Genomic DNA, 20,992 nt, shown 5'->3' with positions numbered 1-20,992 from the left:
AGGAGAGCATGCAGCCTACCTTTTGCGGACAGTGCGGGGAGATTGCTACCTTACACACTGTCTGTTCTCGGTTTCTTTTTTTAAACCACATTGCATATGGATTAAAAGGTAATTTTTTTAAAAGTTTGAAATAGACAAAATTTACATAAAAGTTGGAAATTTAATATAAAGAAAACATTTTTTGAACCATTTGAGAGTTACGTTGCCCACCTAATGTGCCATCACCCTGAATACTTTGCATGTATTTCCTACATGCAAGAACATTTTCCTACCTAACCAAAATGCAACCATGAAAACCAGGAAATTAACATTGATAACGTTACCTCTATCTAATCCTCAAACACCATTCAAATTTTTCCACTTGTCCCAGTAATGTTCTCTGTAGCAAAATGACCCAATTCAGAATTGTGCTTTTAGTTATCAAGTCTCTTTAATCTCCTTTAGACTTATCTAAGTAACTATACCTTGACCTTCACAACCTTGATACTTTTGAACATTATAGGCTGTCCCTCAATTAGTGTTTGTCCAATATTTTCTAATGATTATATTTAGGTAGTGCATCTTTGACAGGAATATCACAGAAATGATGCTTTGTTCTTCTCATTGCATTCTATCATGTGGTGCATGACTTTGATTTATCTCATTATTCATGATGTTCATTTTGTTCAGTGGATTAAGGTGATTCTGCCAGGTTTCCCATTGTAAACTTACTCCCTGTAATAATAAGCATTCTGTGGGGAGATACTTTCAAGCTATATGAATATCCCTTATCAAACTTAAATTTATTTATTTATATATATCTGTATGGATTCATGGGTTTCCCTTTTATTCAGTGCATTATAATCTATTAATATTATTTTGCCAGTGGGATTCCCTTGAAGCTGACTTCTGCATCCTTTTGATATGTTCCTATCATTGAGAATTTCCTTGCTGACACAGGATGTTCCAGGTTCATCTTGTCCCTTTCCCTGCCATAACCCTGGAATTAGCCATTTCTCCAAAGAGCTCTGGAGAATATTATTTAGAAAGCAACTGGGTGTGTGCTCACTGCTATTGGAGTGTTGTTCCTCCCAGGCCCTTCAGTAGACAGAGCTAGAAAATATATATGTGTGAGTTTATATATTTGTGTATGTACTTGTGTGTGTATTCATACATTTGCATCTAGCTTTATTTTTATATATTATATATCAGAAATTTATTTTTTCCCCTTTTTCCATATTTTAATTCTATCCTCTAATAGAAGGGTTTCCATTACCCTTAATATATGCCCTCTTTAATTAATTCCTCTGTATGTAAGTAATCTCCCATTGTTGCCACTGCTCTTTCCCCCTCTTGGGTGCCTTTTTACCCTGCCCATGACTCCCCACATCAGACTCCTCCAACCACTTCCCTGTGGGTGCCCTCCATACCCCACAGGGGCTCTGAATACTAAAACATCACGCCTTCCTGCATCTGTATGGATGCTCTCTTCACCTACTTGGGTTCTCATACTAACCTTCAGACCCTTCTGTTTCCCCCACTCCAACTGTTGTTAACACCTACCTAAAGCCATTAGACTGAATTTTTCAGTAAGGGAAGAGGAAGAGGTGCCCTCTGTTTCTTGACTTGAACTTGGTTTTTAGAAGCAAGGGAAATATAAAACCCAGTGACTGCTGGCATGTGGAGGCCTGGTCTCCTGATGTCTGCTCTCAAGACTTCCTACAAGAGAAGCTATTTGATGTGGGTGAAATCAGGTGAGAAAAGTATGGTCTGCAGTCAAGAGGACCTCTGGCCATCAATATGTTGTCCATGGAAGGGGATGGAGCATATATATAGTATGCTATATGAGAGGTCTAGAGCATGCAAGATGATATAGGAGACATTAATGTTACTTTCTGAGAGTGCCTTATGCATTAAGTAGATTTACAGGCCCAAAGGATGGGGATCCAGGTTTGACCAGGTGGGCATAGCCCAATAGGATAGTAGTAATAATAGTAAGCTAATATTTATTGATCTATAATTTAGTTGTAAATCCAGTTTGGTGCCAGGAAGAGGTGAGTGTAGCTTCTACCTATTCTGCAGCCATCTTGGAGTCTCCCAATAGTAAGCTAATATTTATTGAGCCCTCATGTGCCAAACAATTGCTTTTAGTGCTTTACGTGTGCCCTCTCATTTCATTCTCACTTAAGGAGTCGGAGCTGTTATTACTGTCATTTTACAGGTGAGGAATTGAAGAACAGAGCTTGCCCATTGTGCCATGGTAAATTACTGGTAAAGCCAGTATTCAAACCTGAAGTCCCCCTTAATCACAACACTTAATTGCCTATAGCATCTGGCAGATGAGGTCTGGTTGACTATATATACACCTTATACACTATATTCACACACTTGAGAACATTAAGTCTTTCAAAAGTCCTTATGCATGGCCTGACTTTGTGGGGTTAGAGAAGTATTCTAAGGCCCTGAGGGACTTTAGATCTAAACTAGAATGCATAATCTGAGCAGACTGGTGTCTCCCATCTCATCAAGGATTCAGTACTGCTCAGGATTGGGTGATGTGAAGAGTTATTTTAGATTCCAGCTTTCAAAGTAACATTGGCCCATTTGCCTTTCCAAGGAATTCCCTAATGAAACTTGAGAGAAGGTTCATTATCTACCCCTGGCTGAGTTTTGGCTGCATTTTTGGAGAGGCTGTGAAGCTATGATGAAAACAAGCACTGTGCTTATGCAGGAACCATGAAGAACGTAAAATACTTTTTGGTCTTAGCTCTACTGAATCCACATGGAATCTCACTGTAGAGATAGGGAAATTGAGAACACACACTATCATGTATCCTAATAAATGTGCAGGCAAGTTATTGTAGCTCATTCAGTGAGTCGGGAGAGCCAGGATGAGAAATGATACTTGGTATTGTCCCATGTCCACCCAGATAGTAGTGACTACACAGACTGCTTTCCCCCTCCCCCTACATGAGGGAGCAAGTGCCCATTTGCAGCCTTTCAGAGCCAAGCTTTTGGCTCTGTAAGAATGGGGTTCCAAAAGGCATTAACTAGGGCCATTTCTGTATTGGCAGTGAAACTTTTTTGACTTTGAGGGAATTTGAGTATTTAGTATAAAAGGGGGGGGAAACACCAAATTTCTGCTTTGTTCCTTTTTTTCTTTTTTTTAAAGAGAGCTTGAGTTATTTAAAACTTAGGCTTTGATTTTTATATTTAGTTAGCCCTCTAAGGAGCAGACATTCTGCAAATTTAAAGGGAAAACTTGAAAAGTCATTTGGATTTTTTTTTTTTTTTTTTTGCACATGTTCACTCAGAAACTTTACTAGACTTTTAGCAATGCTCCCATTACTGCCACATCTGGGTTTTCTCTTTTTCTTCCCTATTTAAAAAAGTCCTGCAGTCATTCAAGGCCTCTAGTGGAGAGAGTGATTCTAAAGGCAGCAAATGGGAAGGCCTAAGGCTGTTGCCAGCTGTGCTCTGCAGGCCTTATTCATCTCCCAGAGTGCCACTTACTGGTGTGGGGGCTGGAGATCAGCAGAATATCACGAGCAAGTTCCCCTGTGATTGGCTCTGTTTGCTTTCACGTTGGAGAAGGAAGGAAAGTATGGAGAGATGTCAAGATACAGACAGGAAAGCTAGGGACAAATGGCTGGGAATGGAATTGAGAGAATTTTGAGTGTTTTCTGCTTTCTGTCTGAGTCTACTTAGCTCCCAGGACTACTTGTGCAACTGGGTCACCTCCTGTTACTTTGGGACGCTTAGCTTTAATATTAACTGTTGCCACGTGAGAAGGGAACACAGAATTTTTCTCTCCTCTTTTGAACTTGAGAGCTCCATTTAAAGATGAACACCAGTTTTGCATGTTGTTTTGAGAATGATCTGGACAACTCCAAGCTGTCATAATGCTGCAGGAGCCAGTATTAGGGTCTTGAACTTTAATAATGAATACGGTGATTTAGGAAAGGGGCCCAGAAACAATCTGGGGAGTGGTTCATGTTGTGTGACTATCCCTGAAGACTAGATGGAACAGGGCCACAGTGGGAGGGAAGTAACCCAGGCTCTCTGTTTTTTTGTGTTTTTTGTTTTGTTTTGTTTTTTAAATTTTCCTCCCCTAAAGTTTTAGATGCTTCTGGATGTTCAATGCTAGCACCTTTGCAGACTGGAGCAGCTCGATTTTCTTCATATTTACTTTCAAGAGCAAGAAAAGTGCTGGGCTCCCACTTATTTGCTCCCTGTGGTGTTCCGGAGTTCTGCTCCATATCCACCAGAAAGCTGGCGGCCCACGGCTTTGGCGCATCCATGGCGGCAATGGTGTCCTTCCCTCCCCAGAGGTATCACTACTTTTTAGTGCTGGACTTTGAGGCCACGTGCGACAAGCCACAGATTCAACCTCAGGTAACTGTTGCATCATTGCTTCAGAAAAGGCGGGGTGGTAAGGAGGGAGGGAGGATAATCTTGCTTCCTGGGACCCGGAGGAACTTTCTCATGTCTTCCTGGCTTCTAGCTATTTATCTGGACTTCCTGCCTAGGAAGCAGGACTTAGGGTAAGGCAGACATGCTAGGGTAAGGCAGACCTGAGAAGTCTCTGGAGAGAACTGGGTACATTGTTTCTCTCTGGTCTCAGCTTTTGGGAATCAAATATTTCCTTTTGTCCCATCCTTTCCCTTCCCGCCTTCCTTCTCCCACTGCTACTGCTGCATGTTCTTTAAGGAATGCTGTGGTAGTCACCCTCCAAGATGGTCCCCGGCAATCCTTGCCTCTTGATAGTCATACCCTTGGTAGTTCCCCTCCCACACTAAATCAGAGCTGTATAACCAATACAATATAGTGGAAGAGACATTCTGGGGCGAAGTCATAGAAAGCAGTCCACTTGCTTTTTTGAATCACTTGTTCAGGAGGAAGCTAGCCACCATGCTATAAGGACACTCAAGCAGCCCTGTGGAGAGGCACATGTGTAGTGGAACTGAGGCTCTTAGCTAAAAGCCAGTATGAACTTGCTAGTCATGTTTCTTGGTGCTTTCTTGGAAGTGAATCTGCCAGCCCCAGTCAAGCCCTTAGATAATTCCAGCCCCAGTGGACATCTTACTTCAACCTCAGGAGAGACCCTGAGCCAGACTGGCCAGCTGAGCCACTCCTGAATTCCTGGCTTACAGAAACTGTGAGAGATAATAAATGATTATTGATGTTTTAAGCCACTAAATTTTGGGATGATTTGTTATGCAGTATTAGATAAACTGAACAAATACCATTGTGGTCTGTTGGAAAGGAACATTTTTTTGCTTGTTTTTTTTTCCCTAGTCACCAACTGTATCCAGAGACCTTTTAAGGTAGTGCTACTAGGAAGCTTGGATTAGCAGCAGGGGGACACCTTTGCTAGGTGATCTCAGAGTGCTTGGTGTTTGCTTTGGAGGAATGATTGGGAGCTGATGCGGCGTTCATTGTAGTGTGGGGACCTTGGGTATGCCTGGCTCTAGGACTAACTCTTCCCTGTTCGCCTGGGTTATCAGGTGTGTAGTTCTGGGATGCATTAGACATATTGATTGGGAATAGTAAGGAGAAGGGGTAAAAAAAGACTGGCATCAGGCACTTGGGAGACAGGGAGGAGTGGGGTCCATTTAGAGATAAACAGTTCATTGCTCATGGTTGATTTTTTCCCTCTCCCAGTAAGGTGTTCTTTCTTTAGAATACTAGATTGTTTTTCATAAAGCAGATACCACAATCCTTTTTCCTTCCCATTTCTCCTCTTTTCTATTCTCCCTTAAGCAGTGTCTGCCTTTGAGGCATTGGAATCAGGCCTACTAAGGCTTCAGAAGACAGGAGCAGATTGAGGAGCATGTCCTAAGGGAAGGAACCTTGTATGAAAGGGAATACAGCTTAGAAGCTACCTGAGCCACATTTACTTTCTCAGCCCATGCTGTAGGGTCTTCTCTGCCTCCCAGAACTGGAGATTCTGTGGTGGGTGTGGCTGGGTGGTGGGTGGGGATTTTGGTTATGTAGATTCTCTTAGACTGGGAATCAGGGATCCATATCCTAATATACCCTATTATTTCCCTTACTGGTATAGAATCTGAAATCCAACACATCTCTGTTACATATGATTCATCCCTCTTCTGAACCTCATGATTGCTTGGCACCGCCCTTATTGCCGTCCCTATTTTTTCTGCCTCCTCACCAATGTATGTTTGTTTCTGAACTTTTCATTTAGATTATAAGCTCAGATAATTGTGTAGCTCTGTTCTCTTGTTTTACAGAGGGTCCTACCAATGTTGTTGAAGGTGAAGCCTGATTCATGTCTCAGTTTGATGTGTCAGTATCACCTTTCATCTCTCTTTCAAGGACATTGTTTTTTTTATTTTTATTTTTTAAAATTTATTTATTGTATGCTGAAGACATAATGCAGTACAGATTTAAATCATCTGTATAACCAACTTCCTTCCCAGACTTAGGCACCAAGGCCTTTCAGACTTAGGCTGAGCTAGGGCTTCATGCTGTTTACCAGGATCTGGGCCTGATTAAAGATTATCTACAGAATCAATGAACCCTGATGATGTGATTCCAAGGGCACTTAAGGAATTGGCTGCCCTGGTTCATTATTAGCAAAGCATTAGCTGCTGCTTTAGAGAACTCAGGAAGACGCATTTGCTGTCTTGCTTATCTTTAAAAGGGGAATACGAATGATCTTGGAAATTATAGACCTGTTAGTTTACTGTGATTCCAGAGAAGATACTTGACCTGATCGTCAGATAATCAATCAACAAACAGCTAGAAGAGCAGAGGGTACTGAGTAATAACTTACATGGGTTTGTGAAGAAGAGCAAATCCTGTCAGATCAATCTAACTTCTTGCTGTGACATAGTGATGGATTTGAGTGGATCTAGGGCAAGTGATAAATGTAATGCATCTCTACTTCATTAAGCCTCTACAATGCTGTGATCAACAGGTAGGAGAGTGAGTTTGGGGCCAGGCAGCTCCGCTGGACTACCCATCAAACCAACGCCTGGAAAGGGATGGGCAGCTCAAGAGAAACTTATTGTTAGTGGCAACTTAAAGGCCCTATCTTCCTCTTTAAAAAATATATATATATATTTCCTAAAGTTTGCAGGTAACAGGATCGTGAAAAGATTCAGAGAAAGTTTGGAAGATGGACTAAAGAAGTTGTCAGTCCCAGATAGGACAGCATCCTTCCACTGAGTTCATCATAGTTCAGGTTCTCATTAGAGCTTCTGTGCTATTTTCATCTTCTGGTCAACAAGGGCAGTGGAGAAGTTACAAAAGCTCAGGATAAGAGAAATAAAAACATTAGAAACACATAAATAAGACTTAGGAAGAAAAAAAAATGAATAAGGTTTTAGTGACTGATTTCTTGTTCAGACTAAATAAATTTATGATGTGGGAAGTAATTGTTCCTAAGAGTGTGAAAATAATTTGCTCTTTATTTTAATATGGACAAAAAAAGAAATGAATTTAAATGGAAGTAGGAAAGATTGAGATTTTTGGGTGAGAATGAACTTTTAGAAGATATAGAAAATGGTGTGCTAGTTAGATCAGCCTTCCCTAGTGCTTTCTCAGATGGCTTGATGGCTGTCCACTTGACACAGACTTTATGGGCAGGTCTGCATGCCTCCTGGAATGGGCTTGGGACTGTGAATCAGAACCATCCAGCTCCCCTCCTGCCTGGCTTCTAGGAGCTTTCAATACTTAAGGCCTCTGCATAGCACAACTTCTGATTCTTGTGGGAGTGTGTCATACCCCTCAGTTAGGTAGGAGACTGAAACAAATTTTGGTACAGGGCCTATCTGAAGGCTTGGCATTGGGTTTTTCTCTCATCTGTCTCTCATTTTCAGAAGTCCCTGAATCAACTTACTGGGACTATCCTAAAGGAATGCCACTATGAAAAACTAACAGGTGTAAGCCCTGTTGTTCTTGGGTGAGTAACAGTATTGGTTATAAACATGGTAAAATGTGGTATTTTCCATTTGTCATCATTTTTGCTGTTTATTTTTGTACTTTGTTCAGTTAGGTGAAACTGGAGTGGTCTGTTTGCCAGTAATAGGCTTTCACTTTCTGGTTTTTGCACTCATTTTGTTTTACATGTTTTGATTCAGATTAACATAATAGGTATTGGTTGAATAAGAGACTTTTTCCATTTGAAAACATTTTTTTCACTTAAATTTTAATTTAGGTGGTTTAAAATGTTTTATAGACTCTAAATTTGAGGAATATGATTTCTTTCTTGCTTTAGGAATTATTTCCTGATATGAAAGTAGGTTTTTGTCTGGTTTGGGAGAATCATGGCTCCTTTATCCTGTTAGTAGAGGTTCATGTTGCTCATTTTGGTGTGGATGTGCTTGGAATGGTGGTGGTTGTGACCTCCAGGCCCAGGAGCAGCCTGAAAGCTTTGGTGGGATTCTACATTGTGTATCTTTAACCTGCAGGCAGTTCTCTCACCACCTCAGCGTTCAGAAAAGACCAAAACGTATGTAAATGAGGAAAAGGAGGTATAGGCCACCGCAAGAGGGGTGGAGGAAGTAACCCGACCTTTCCTGATAGCCAGGGATAGGGCAGCGCAGCTCTCCTTATCTGGAAATGGGAGGTTCTGGCTGCTGCCTACCCTCCCCCCCTGAGTTCCGTTTGGCCATCCATCTGCCTCCTGGGTATAGTTTTTTTCTCACTGCTCTGTAGCCCCCTGCTGACTGTTGTCCTTCTTGTCTTGTGTTCAAGTGCCAGTAACTTTGGAGAAAGATGACCTTTGGGATTGGGTATTTTTTTAGTGTTTGGTCTTTGTCCACAGGGGCTTTTTTTTTTTTTAAAGGAAACCTTAAAGAGGCATCTGCATTTTGAGTTAGAACTATGAGCAAAGGAGTTTCTTTTTTATAGAAAATTGCCCAGGTGCTGGGTTATTTTGGAAGGGGAGGGTTGATGGTGACATGAGAAGAAGTAATATAGAAGAGAGGCATTTGAAGAATTTCAGTATGACTTAGAGCTGGCACATCAGTGTTAGTCTTTTGTGAGAGACATTTTGGAAAACTTTATAGGAAATTGGTTAAGATTCCTACAACTAAACTATATTGATTCCTTTCTCCATTTAAGGCTGAAAGGAAGGATCCCCCTACCCTGTAACGCCCCCACCCAATACACACATACTGTTCTTGCTCTGTATTCAGCTTCTCCTTCTCTCTGCTCTTGATTCCTGCACACACAAGTAGACAGAAAGGCAGTTCCCTAGGAAAAGAACCCACTGTTTCCTCCTCACTCACTTGTCTTGGCTGCAGTTGCTCCAAGTGGGAGGGGTCGGGCCAGGTTTTTTAGCAGGAGGCTCAGTTGTTGGGTTGTGATCTGTCTGCCTATGGCCCCAGTCAGCCTGCACTTTTTTCTGTACAGACAGGCGAAGGCACTGACGCTATTCTTCTAAACTGGGAAATGAAATGCAAAACCGACGTTAATGTAACATTATGGTTGAGATTAAATGCACCAAAATCAGGAAATTCAAAGTTATGCTTCCCACAGCAACTATAACTCAGCCTCATCTGGCGTGTGTAGTATTTTGTGTTAGTGCGGATGGTGTTATATGTTAAGACATTAAAGTTAACACCATAAGCAGAGCACAAAATGCTTGAGGGCGCTGAGTTATGACGACTATGTAAGCCGTAAGTGTTCTTGCATAGGCTCCCAACTCCTGGAATAATTTTCCCCCTGCCCATCAGACCAATTATTGCCTCTCTTTTTAGTTATATCTCTGCTTTAACATATCTCTTCTTCTAGGGTCACTATAAATGAATTCCTCTATTGGTGACCAGTGATGGTGGTGGGAATGGGGCAGCTCACTGGCCCCTTTTGTCCTTTTTGTTGCTGCCTCCGTAAATGTAGTGCTTTCTCCTCCCCCTCCCAAAGCCCCCCTCCTCCACCTGCTGTTTCCTGGTGGTCCCTCATAGGGATGGGCCTCCCCCTGATTCTCACTGTGACTCCTCCCTACTGCTCCTTGAATGGGAACAAGCATTTGCTGTGTCCGTTTCTTGGCCCTGTTGTAACCTTATGTGAAAGCTGAAGAGCCCTTCTTTATTTGGAGCAGACATAGCAATGTAAAAGCAAAACATACATCTCAGGGAGTGGAGAAGTTGTGCATGGTGGTGTTACATGATCGAAGTGGGTTTGTTTGCTCCGCTCTTCTCTACCCTCTACCTTTAAGCTGCCATGGTGTGTAGTTAGGCTATGGAGTTGCCTAGGGGTGGGATGAGGAACTTTCCTTGGAGAGCACTGGGTCACTGGTAACAAAATCACCACATAATTTAGTGCAAATCAAGAAGCATTCTCCCCCCTACTCCCAGCCTATTATCCTGGTGGCCTCCCCAAGACTGAGACAGCTGTTGGAATGCAGATTTTGTTAGACACTGGGCTAAGGTTGGTGGTGGGGAAGAGCTCTAAAGAATAGGGCCATTGATAAATGATGAATGAAATCAGGGACTATAAACTAACGGTGACACTGAGCTGCCTTTTACGTTTTTTGTTGGACATGACAAAACCAACGAAGTGGGCAAAGGAATGGGGAGGACCTTATTGTAATCACCTTAAGAGGCAGTGAAAAGGCCTCTTTTTATTCTTTGGATAGTAACTTCAAGCTCTGTGTTAGATGCTGAGGATATAAAGATAAATAGAAAATGGTCCTTACCCTCAAGGAGCTCATATTTGAGGAGAGTAGATACTGTTTAGCAGTATGATAACTACTATCACATAGATAAGTACTTGGTACAGTAGGACACAAAGGAGGGGATTGATCAACCCTACTGTCAGTGTAGGGAAGCGTCTCATAGGCTTCCTGGTAAGAAACCTAGGAGACTAGAGAGGGCCTAGTAGGTCTGAGGCTTCTCAGAACTTTTGTAGAAGGTGCTCACAGACTTAGCCAGGAGGAATTGACCTAAGTCTGGAAAAAACTGACCTGGATTGCAGACTTGTTTGTGGGAACATTGAAAATGAGGAAGAGGGAGGATGAAGACTTTAAACCAGCAAATATTTTACCATTTGGTTAGTAGGTTTATTTGTGTCAGTTACATGGTGTTTCTCACATTCAAGCTAGAAGGTCTTATTGGGATGCTCTGCCTGAGAAGAGGTTTAAGAGAATTTTAGCCAATAAAGTGTGGGCAAAAAGGGTGAAGGTCACCCTTAGAAATATGTGACCTGAGGCCTTCAGGCATCCTCATGGAGGTTTCATCTGATACCTCAGCTGCCATTGAAGGCAGCACTGAATTAGGCTGCTAGGTCTCTAGAAAGAGGCAAGGACTAGGGAATGACATGACACCCCGCCCCCACCTCCAGAAGTACTGACTGTTTGGATCTGGATCTGCTAAGCATGCCTTGGGAAGACCCACCTTCCATTGATTAGGGAGGTTTGTACCCTTCAAACAGATAAACGGTGGTAAAGGAAGGATTAATGAAGACGCAGGAGGCCTGGGTAACTAGGGAGGATTTGCTACTTCGGAGATGACTGGAACACGTGTGTGGGGGGGGAGTTGAGCTCTCCCTCTGAGCAGCCACAATAGGTACAAAGCCATAGAGAGAAAGCCAGTAGGTCAGGAAGGGGTAGTGGGGAAGTGAAATCCAAAGGAGTAGTTATGGTAAGTCCACAGACTTCATTTTTCCCTGCCCCCCCATCCTGTCTTGCTTCTTTCTCCCCAGTATTGATTACATTTCTTACTTTGTAGACTGATCTCAGTTGTTTGACATGTGGAAACTGATGTTAGGAGACGTTTTCTCCATCTCTGTGTCTTGTCGGGACAAAGGATCCTGCATCATTTTGATTAAGATGCCATTGAGATGATTATTTTTTATTCTCTTATCCTGGGTGTTCAAATACTTAAAAAGCTCCCACAGTCACACATTTATGTGATGTTTTGAGCTCTAGCTGTGAAAATTGAGTCATAGCCTAAAAGCCTGAAATAAGAGCGTTCCCTGATTGACAGGAGCCCCCCAGGCTGGCAGGTCTGCAGCAGAAGGGTAAGCAGGCTGGGACAGGCAGAGAAGGGTTTGTGTGTACTGAGTGCTGCCATGGGCAAAGCCCTATTAGGTGCTGGGAGAATCAGAAAGGAGGTAAGTAGACTCTGGAGGGAGAGACAGACAACAGGGAAGCTTTCAGTCTGAAGGTGAGATGGGCTGCTGTTTTGGTCCCATTCCTGTATATAGTTGGCCAGTGGAGGATCTTGGTCTGTGGGCAGCAAAACATCTGTTACATGAGGTTCCACTTTTGTTCTAGTGCTGTGGTCAGTGTCTAGTCCTGGGGAGGTTCTTCTAGCCAAAGCCTGGTCTGAATGCTAAATGCTGGCAGAGGCTCTTAGTTGGAGATGCTGAAGTTGCTAAAAGGAAAGGAACATGCAGAGTCCACAGTGAGGCTGGAGGCAAAGTCGGTGAGCCAGAATAGGAAGTGTGAATGTATTGTTGAGAAGGAAGGAAGAAACAAATAGACATTGTAAGCCAGAGCTCATGAGAATGGAAGGGAAGGTGTTCCAGGGGGTTGAAAATGGACATAGGGAAACTGGTTAGGAGGCATTATTTGAAAGAGATGTTAGTGGGTTGAACTGAGGTGGTGATGGTGGGAATGGAGAGAAATTAGGTGGTGCAGCCATTACATGTACTGGGAAAGAAATGAGCTTGAGAAACATGCTCTTAAATAGCTCATAGCTCCTGTGGATACTGGTGAGCTCCTGGGAGTCAATGGTGCTAAGAGATTTAGTAAGGAGTGGAGTGTGGGACCGAGGGTGGTTATAAATGGGGGACTCTGAGCTGAAGATCTCTATTGGGGAGAATTGATATAGGTGAGTTCCTTAGTGGCGATGTAGGTGGTTACTCCTCTAGGATCTGTTTAATAAACTGTTTGTCCATTGGCCTATGGGAGATAGGTAGTAATGATTATGTAGATAGGATGATAACTGGCTAGAAAGCTTGGCATCTTGCTCTCCAAAAGTGAGATGGAAACAGAGCCATGGCTTGAGATTGTGGTGTTGGAAATGGAATCCAGGGACTATCAGCATTGTTCAGGATTTTTTTTCAGCATTTGAATGAAAGGCCAGCTGATCAGTTGAAAGGGACTGGTAGGTAGTTGGGGATGGAGGAGTCAGACTGATGAATGGGATGAAACATGACATTTTGATAAGGTCTACTTTCACATGACTAGAGAGACAATACTGGGGGTGGGGGGGGGTGGAGGGAGAGGCTTACAGGAAGTTGATGATGATGGTGTGAAATGTGGTAGTTCCTGATGTTAGTGAGGAGTCCCCAGCTTAGTGCCTCAGGATATTGCACAAACTTTGGCAAGCATCAGAATCACCTTGAGGGCTTATTAAAGCACAGATTGCTGGCCCACCCTCAGGGTTTCTGATTCAGAAAGTCTGGGGTAAAGGCGAGGAACTTGCATTTCTATTAAGTTCTCAGTTGATGGGAAGAGAGCATGTGTTGAGAACCACTGACTACCTTAGCTTTCTCCTCTATAAAATAGGGTAGTAATTCCTGCCTGCCTTCCAGAGATGTGGGATCAAACGAGCCAATGTGTGAGAAAAGTGTTCAGCACATTGTGGGCCAGATGCCAGTCTGTATATTGCTTGCTTTCTGGTCAGTGATTTTCAAAATCTGTCATGCTAGCACAGCCATTTCCCTGTCCTGGCATCTGGCCGTCGTCAGGTATGGACAGAGAACAGGGAATCTATGAAGCACCTCATGGGAATGCAGTCTTCTGTGATAAGACCAGCAGCCCCTGGAGCTATGGATAGGGTTCCTGAACAAGGCCTCCTGAAGCCCAGCCAGCCTCTCTGGGTTCTTATCCAAGTTGCCTGATCAGAACCCTCTGTCTGCCTGAGTGGGCCTGGTCCTGTCTTCATCGCCTGTTACTTACCCCTTACCTCTTCAACCTCAGCTAATGGATCTTTAGTACAGTATTTGTATTGATCGGAAAAATGGGCTTTGTCCAACCAAGCCTTAGATTCATCTTGTGGTCTCAAGCATGTTGCATGACTTATCCCCACCTTTTTGGGTGATTAACTGAACAGGCTTTGGCTGCATATGACCAAGTCCCAGAATGTGGAATCTAGACCTCCAAAGTGAGGGGAGCTGGGTAGACTCTGTTCAAATGAGAAGCTGTATGTCATAGTGGTTCAGAGCATGGACTCCAGAATTGGACTCTGTGGATTTGAACCTAGTTTCCACCACCTACTAGAAGTATGGCTTGCCTTGGGCAAGGCACTTGTATTCTTTATGCCTCACTTGCCTTATTGGTAAAATGGGGTTAACAATAGTACCAATCTTATAGGACTGTTGGGAGGATAAATCTAAGTGCTTAGAATAGTGCCTGGCATGTAACAGCTATATGTGTCAGCTCTTGTTAGTAGAATTACTACTAGTATTATTCTGACTCACAGCCTCATGGTAAGCTATTGGGATACACCCTTCTACTTCCATGCCCTCCCTTAGTGCTGCCTCCGGGGGCCTCTCCTGCACACAACCTGAGATTTGTTTAAATTAATTCCTGACAAATATATGTATACAGGTAGCTACAAAGAAATCATATGGTTGTTTGCTGGCCCGAAGGGTCGACTTCACAGAGGCCACTAATATCTGAAATTATTACAATTGAATATCTAAAAATGTTTGAACTGGGACTGATCGAGAGTCATGTGCATGGGGAGGTAGACACGGGCATGCACACCCCTGGATGAGGATGCAGTTTTTAAGACTTCTGATTTCCTTCATTTATTGGTATTATATACTTTTTTAAAATTTAGATTTCAGTAAAGTAAATCGTAATTCACTGTGCCCCTCCACCAATAAAAAAATAGCGGTATTCATTTTCAGCCTTTTTTCTACGTTTTAATTGCTTTGGAATCTGTGGGGATGGGGAAAGAGGGACGTGTAGGTGAAAAATCAGCCTTTTAAAGCTCCAATTCTTTTACCCTTCCTTGTCCTGAAACTTCGAGCATCAGCTCTCATCTGTCAAAGTGTAAATCAGCAATTAAAACCCAAACAGCCAAATGCCAAAGATGACCCGAAGCACAAAGCAACTGACAAACAAGTCCGGACAAATCGACGGGTAATTTATAAGCTTTGCCCTAAAATCTAATTATTTGGCAATTCGAATTTGCAGCCAGCCAGGGCTCGGCAATAAATTTAACCCGCCATAAATTATTTAGGAGCAGGCTGTGGTGTAAATCAAAACCACGAGTGTTTGTTTAAGAAATAAGCTCCTTGTGCATAAAATGTCTTTTTTTTCCCCCAAAGAAGAAACTGTTAAGCAAACCTTTCCCCATTCATTGCCCAGTTCAGCTCTTACTTCTCCCTCTCAACTTCCCCTCTTCACCCTGACCAGGAGGCTCTTTGATCTGTTGGAGAAAGGACCTGCCAATTCATGGGACTTTTATCCAAAAACCAAGTATTTGGATAAAACCCATGTTTTTGCCAAATACTACTTTTTCTACCTTGTGGTGTGGTGTTGCTTTTGGATTTTATCAAACCTTTCTGTGCAGGGGCACACACTCTTTGGAATTGTCTTCAGAGGGTGGAGGGAAGGGATAGATTAGTTGTTACTGTCTGTAAATTGAGGAAATGCCAGTTCCTAGGTTGAGAGGGGGAAGCCATGAAAAATGATCTGCTCATTCCCTTATTTCAGATAGGACCGTAGAACCATCAGCTCAGGCAAAGGAGAATCTGTGCTTTGGAAAAAAAGTCTGTAAGAATGCTACACTGTTAAACCCTCTGTCCCATTGTCAAGAAATTCCAACAGTCTAACCTAAGTCCCTCCTGCTTAAAATCCTTTTGTCGTAGTTCTATCTTCAACTATAATCTTATCACTACAGACACTTTAGTTGAAGGGAGTTTGAATACCCTATCAGCAATCTACACATTTATTTCTTGTAATCTACTGATTGTGGGTGTGAAATTTCATTTGAAATGCTGTTGCAGTTTTGTCCTCAGTATATCAAGAAAATCTCTGGGATTCCTAGTTGAGCAATTAGAAAGCAGCTGCATTTAGAATCTTGGCTCCAACTTAAACCTCTGCTCACTTAAAAAGGTAAAAGAATATTTACTTGATGCTTCCTTTTTACCTCTCTATCTTCCCTCCCCTAAAAAAAAGATTTGCAGCAGGCGTTTTATTGAGGGAGACGACATACAATCAGTTTAGTACCATGGATACTTTGAAAAACCCAAGTTCTAAGGCTTTGACCTTAGTTGTCAAGTTGTGGCCAATTCCCATCCACCATCAGCTTTTTGGGTTTATGGTGCTTTACTCTCGGACAACTTAGTGGTGCAGGCAACTTCTAGATGGTGTAGGGTGACGAACTGTCCCAATTTTAGCCCTAAAATCCTGTGTTCCAGGAAACCCTTGGTTTGAGCAAACAGAAAACTGGGACATTGGTGGTTTTTAGCAGTTGAGGGAGGAAGAGAAACCACTTAAAGATGAGAGGCAGGGGATCTGGTAGAAAGTGCTTTGGAGCATTCCATGTCTAGGTTTGAATTCTAGCTTTGTCACCTTAGGTAGATCACTTCACCTCTCTGTTCCTCTGGAGAGCTCTGTCAGAACAGAGTGGTTTCTGTTAGAGCCACGTGCTTGGCCTTTCTGTCTTGCCATTTATCATCCCCTTCATGTGCTTACCAAAAGTTGAGAGAGTGAAGTCTGCGTGCTAGAGTGGAGCTGAGTGCTGGTGATGCAAACTGAAGGCTCATGGTTTCTGCCCTCCCCAAGCTTAGAGCATAGTGCCATCTGTGTCACTGCAGCCATAGTGGAGGCTGTTCAGTAGTAGTCCTTAGGACTTGCTGCCTGGATAGTCCACATTTATTGCTCTGGTAACTTGAGAGCAGTCTCTCTTACTAGGAGATAGTAGACTGAGATCCCTAAAGACAGCCTTTCAGACTAAAAGAATCAGGTCTTCCTTGACCCTTCAGATTTTGAAAGCTTCTAGTTCTACTCTCTTTAAGTCTCTTTTTCCCCATTTGGAGTCCCAGCTCTGTCTCTTATTAGCAGTATAACCTTGAGCAAGTGACAACTTCTTTTGGGGCCTTAGTTTATTTGTAAAATAGAGGTAATAATGATTCCCACCTCATGAGTTGTTAGAGGATTCAATGAGATCATTCCTGTTAGCATTTAGCAGAGTATCTGCCACATAGTAAACAATAGATGGAAGGAATGAAATGATTCCATTTTCTGCATGTCTCCAAGGGTGTTGGGGTACCCCTTGCCCAGATTCTGAGCACCTCAGAAAGAGGAGCCACATCTCATTGCATTTATCTGTGTCCATACCCAGCCCGTACCTGGTAAATAGTAGTTGCTTAATAGTATTGTTTTATGACCTCATGATGATGATGATATGACCCATCTTTCAGAATTAATAAGGGTAAAATAAGAAAATATATTTGAAAGCACACTGTAAACTGAAAAACCTAACAGTCGGTATGTTCCTCCGCTAAGATATTTATCTTAGTGCGTTGTTCATTATTTGTTAATGTATCTTTTCTCCTCACTAGTCTGTGGACTTCTCCAAAGTGGAGACTACATCTTAATTCTGAATCCCATTCCAACACCTGTACAGTGTCCCTCACACAGTAGATGCTCAGGTGATTTAGTTGAATTCAAATGACATACAAATGTAAGGAATTGTGAAACTATTAATAAGAGAAGAAAAAGGGGCTGGTAAATGCAAATTGGTTCTTCTTTCCTTCCTGGTGCTACCTTTATACAAGCAGACACTCAGCTATTCCTTTAAAAAGGGACTTCTTTCATCATTCTAAAAGAATGATGAAATTGAGGGAGGGGAAAGGAGAAGGGACAGGAATAACTTTCATTCTCAAAGCAACTGCCCCTAGAAGCTGGCACTTAAGCACATCTTCATAAGCTCTTGAAATTAATGTGGTCATCATATAATTTGGGGGTAACCTCTCTGAGTTACCCCTTTTTTTTCTTGGAGCTGAGGCTGGCTTGTTCCTCCTCTCTAGGAGGGCAATAATGAGCGTGAGCACGTAGGTTGGTTCCATTTCCCCAGGGGTGAAGCCAGCAGCAGGAAAGTTGGAGCTGCAGTGGGGAAACCCACAGGCCAAGTTTTCAGAGAATCTACTGGGGATGCTGACTCGGTGCTGGTCAGAGCAGGAGCTGAAGCGCTTACTATTTTATAATAAATACTAATGAAATTTAGATCCATAATAACATTTCAGATATCTAAAACAAACCATGTGCATGTAAAAAAGTGGAAAGAGATCAACTTTAAGCCATAAATTCTTGGTAATAGAGGGGGTTTTTCTATTTGTGTTTGATAGATATTTTTGTTTCCAGAGGAATGTCAACTCCTAATTTCATAATGTATCACGGGTTTAAGAAAATTGAATTTAATAAAAGCCAAAGATGAATGACATCTTTAAAGGTCCCAACACTTGTCTTTATTAGCAGGACAAACTGCAGGTCTCCAAACACTGCTTCTCTCGAAATGAAAGTTTAAATGAAAAGTACAGTTGTGTCACAGGTTAAATTTCATTGTGGGCCCAGCTAACAATGTTACTGAGGAACTGGCTGTATTTGTTTCCTGAGACACCAGGGCAGCCGAACTCACCAGGCTATGGAGCTCTTTCTGTTGGGTAAATATTTTTTCTGCTTAGTGGGAGATGAAGGACACATCTGAAATTGAAGAGTCAGATGAGCGTGGCTCAGATGAGCCCCACCTCAGAGTTAGCTCTTGGAGATCTTGGATATCTGATTTTTCAGGGTAACTAATATGTATATTGTATGTGTGTATGTGCCTCAATTTTGCTTTTTAACAACACTCTCTTCCACTTGGCCAGTTTTGTAGAGCATTGTGGGGAATGAGAGGCCCAGGGAATTGGGGGGCGTGTTGAGAGAAGCATCACCTATTCTAAGCAGCAGCCTGGGCCTCCTCTCTGCCCCCCTTCAGCTTCAGCATTGCAGCCTCTCTACCCTTCCTATTTTGGGGGCTCCTGTGAGCTTCCCTATCTTTGGGAGCCACCCCAGGGAGATCAGGCAACCAGAACCTTTGAATTCCTCCAACATGAAATCTGACTGGCTTGATTTGCTCTTCAATCCTGCTGTAATGTGTTGGATAAAAATAGATGCTTGAAAACAAGCCCAATAGTAGTGGGTATGTTTAGGGGGCTGGAGGAAGGATACCTGTCTGCCCTGGGGTATCAAGGAGATTGGCCATTTCTCCTGCCTTTCCATGTGCCTGTTTCCTGAGTGTAGTCAGGTGTCAAGAGCTTCACTGCTGCTTTTCCAGGCTGTCCCTGAACAGAACCAATTTGCCTTGATTTTAGTGATGCTAGAAAGGTCCTCTCCAGAGTGGGGGACTTGGGATAGGGATGCCACTGGAACTGACTGCTGGGACGACTGAGTGGGCAGAGCCCCCCTTCTCTCTCTCTCTCTCTGCAGTGGAGGCCTTTTCCACATGCTAATTTTACTCAGAGGATTTTGCTTTTATTTATTTTTTTTATTATTTCCTATTTGTCTCTTCCAGATGTTTTCAGGGCAGTTTTTTTGTGTTGTAAACTAATTCCATTCATGTTTTAAAAATTTATGAAAGCGCTAATAAAAATGTCAAAGTGGTAAAAATGTTAGCTTTTCCTGTGCTTTGATTAAATTTTGCAAACTGTTTTTGAATATTAAAAAGCAATAATTTTTTTTATTCTCTCTGCTTGCTTTCCCTCTTCTCTCTGGTGTGTGTGTGCTCTCTCCTGCCCTCTCCCCACTCTGGTGCATTCCTCCCTTCCCAGGAGCGATGTATGAGGCTTGCTGCACAGCCAGCATTCTGCAAGCCTGTTTGCACACCAGGACCTTGGTGCTGTGCATCTCTATTAAATAACGGAGACAAATTAATCTTAGAGACACCAAACAAATTGTCACTCCTCCTTCTCTTCCATTACGTTCCAGTGGACTGGGAAGGTCTGGTTAAGCAATTTGGGGTGGGAGATCCAGCTGGGGGGAGGGCTTAATGCCTGAAAGAAAGGTGGAAGGCACCAGCTCTTATTACTCTTACTCAGTTTTCCCCTCTTTAGTATCCCCTTTGGCTTTCCTTTCCCCTTCCTTCCTTCCTTCCTTCCTTCCTTCCTTCCTTCCTTCCTTCCTTCCTTCCTTCCTTCCTTCCTTCCTTCCTTCCTTCTTTCCTTTCTTTTCTGGCAAAAACTGATGAATAAACTCCTCAGCTCTGTTTTAATTGATATACAGGAGGCTGTGCATTGGTCTGATGGCTAATTATCTATATGGCTGGAGATCCAGGCCCCTTCCAGGGCAGGGACCTGGTTAGGGGAAGGAGGGGCTGACTTTTAGGGGCTCGAGTGAGCAAGCCTTTGCTAGAGAACCACTTGGGAAAACTGGGGCAGATTGCACTACTGTCTTCCTTCGCCTTTTTAGAGACAAGGGGAATGGGGATGGGGCATGAGTCCAGTCCCTGGAACCTGTGAGCATATTCATAGTGGGAGGGTTAGGACTGTAACAGAGTTAGCACCATCTCACTCAGTCTTGGATTTGGCCTGGCAGGAGGTAATGAGTTCAAAACACTACCTCATTCTTGACTCTGAGTTATTATTTGAAGTGTCTTTGCTATTCCAGGAAATCATCGAGTTCCCCATCCTGAAGCTAAATGGCCGGACCATGGAGATTGAGTCTACTTTTCACATGTATGTCCAGCCCGTAATCCATCCACAGCTTACTCCCTTCTGCACAGAGGTAAGGGCCCTAGAGCTTGGCAGCAAGGGCCACTGGGGCAGGAGCTTTTGGATCACTGGTATACAGGGAAAGTTAGTCTTATCAGTAGTTAAGGCAGGTGCACGTTGGACCCAGCTGTTGGCTCTTTACAATCTGCTACTCTACTTGGGCCACTCTGGTCATTGGAGACCCAGGGAAAGCAGTGGCACAATCTGTCGCAGCTTCCCCAACATTTTCCCTTCCTTGTAATCCCTACCCTTCCTGGTGGCTGGACACTTGGAGTCAAGGAACAGGATGGTGCTTCTGGGGCTCAGATTCTTTTCAGTTTCATTTCCTGTA

The 20,992-nt window shown here is 43.0% G+C and overlaps 1 protein-coding gene across 3 annotated transcripts in view; it reads left to right on the top strand.

The window, feature by feature from the left end:
- The window catches only part of ERI3 (ERI1 exoribonuclease family member 3), a 118,717-nt gene that overhangs the window by 9,506 nt on the left and 88,219 nt on the right, over positions 1-20,992 (top strand). The window contains exons 3-4 of one of the 3 annotated variants that reach the window (XM_016199237.2): positions 4,097-4,374; positions 20,558-20,674. In XM_016199237.2, the coding sequence (XP_016054723.1) occupies positions 4,097-4,374; positions 20,558-20,674 (395 nt within the window). The remainder of the gene's footprint in view (positions 1-4,096; positions 4,375-20,557; positions 20,675-20,992) is intronic. The other 2 variants (XM_016199238.2, XM_016199239.2) reach the window with 2 other exon arrangements.

The sequence above is a fragment of the Miniopterus natalensis genome, chromosome 9 (assembly GCF_054644295.1).
Source record: "Miniopterus natalensis isolate mMinNat1 chromosome 9, mMinNat1.hap1, whole genome shotgun sequence".
NCBI classification, from domain to species: Eukaryota; Metazoa; Chordata; class Mammalia; order Chiroptera; family Miniopteridae; genus Miniopterus; species Miniopterus natalensis.
The sequence above is the reverse complement of the archived record's forward strand: the minus strand, read 5'-3'. Positions and strand labels throughout refer to the sequence as shown.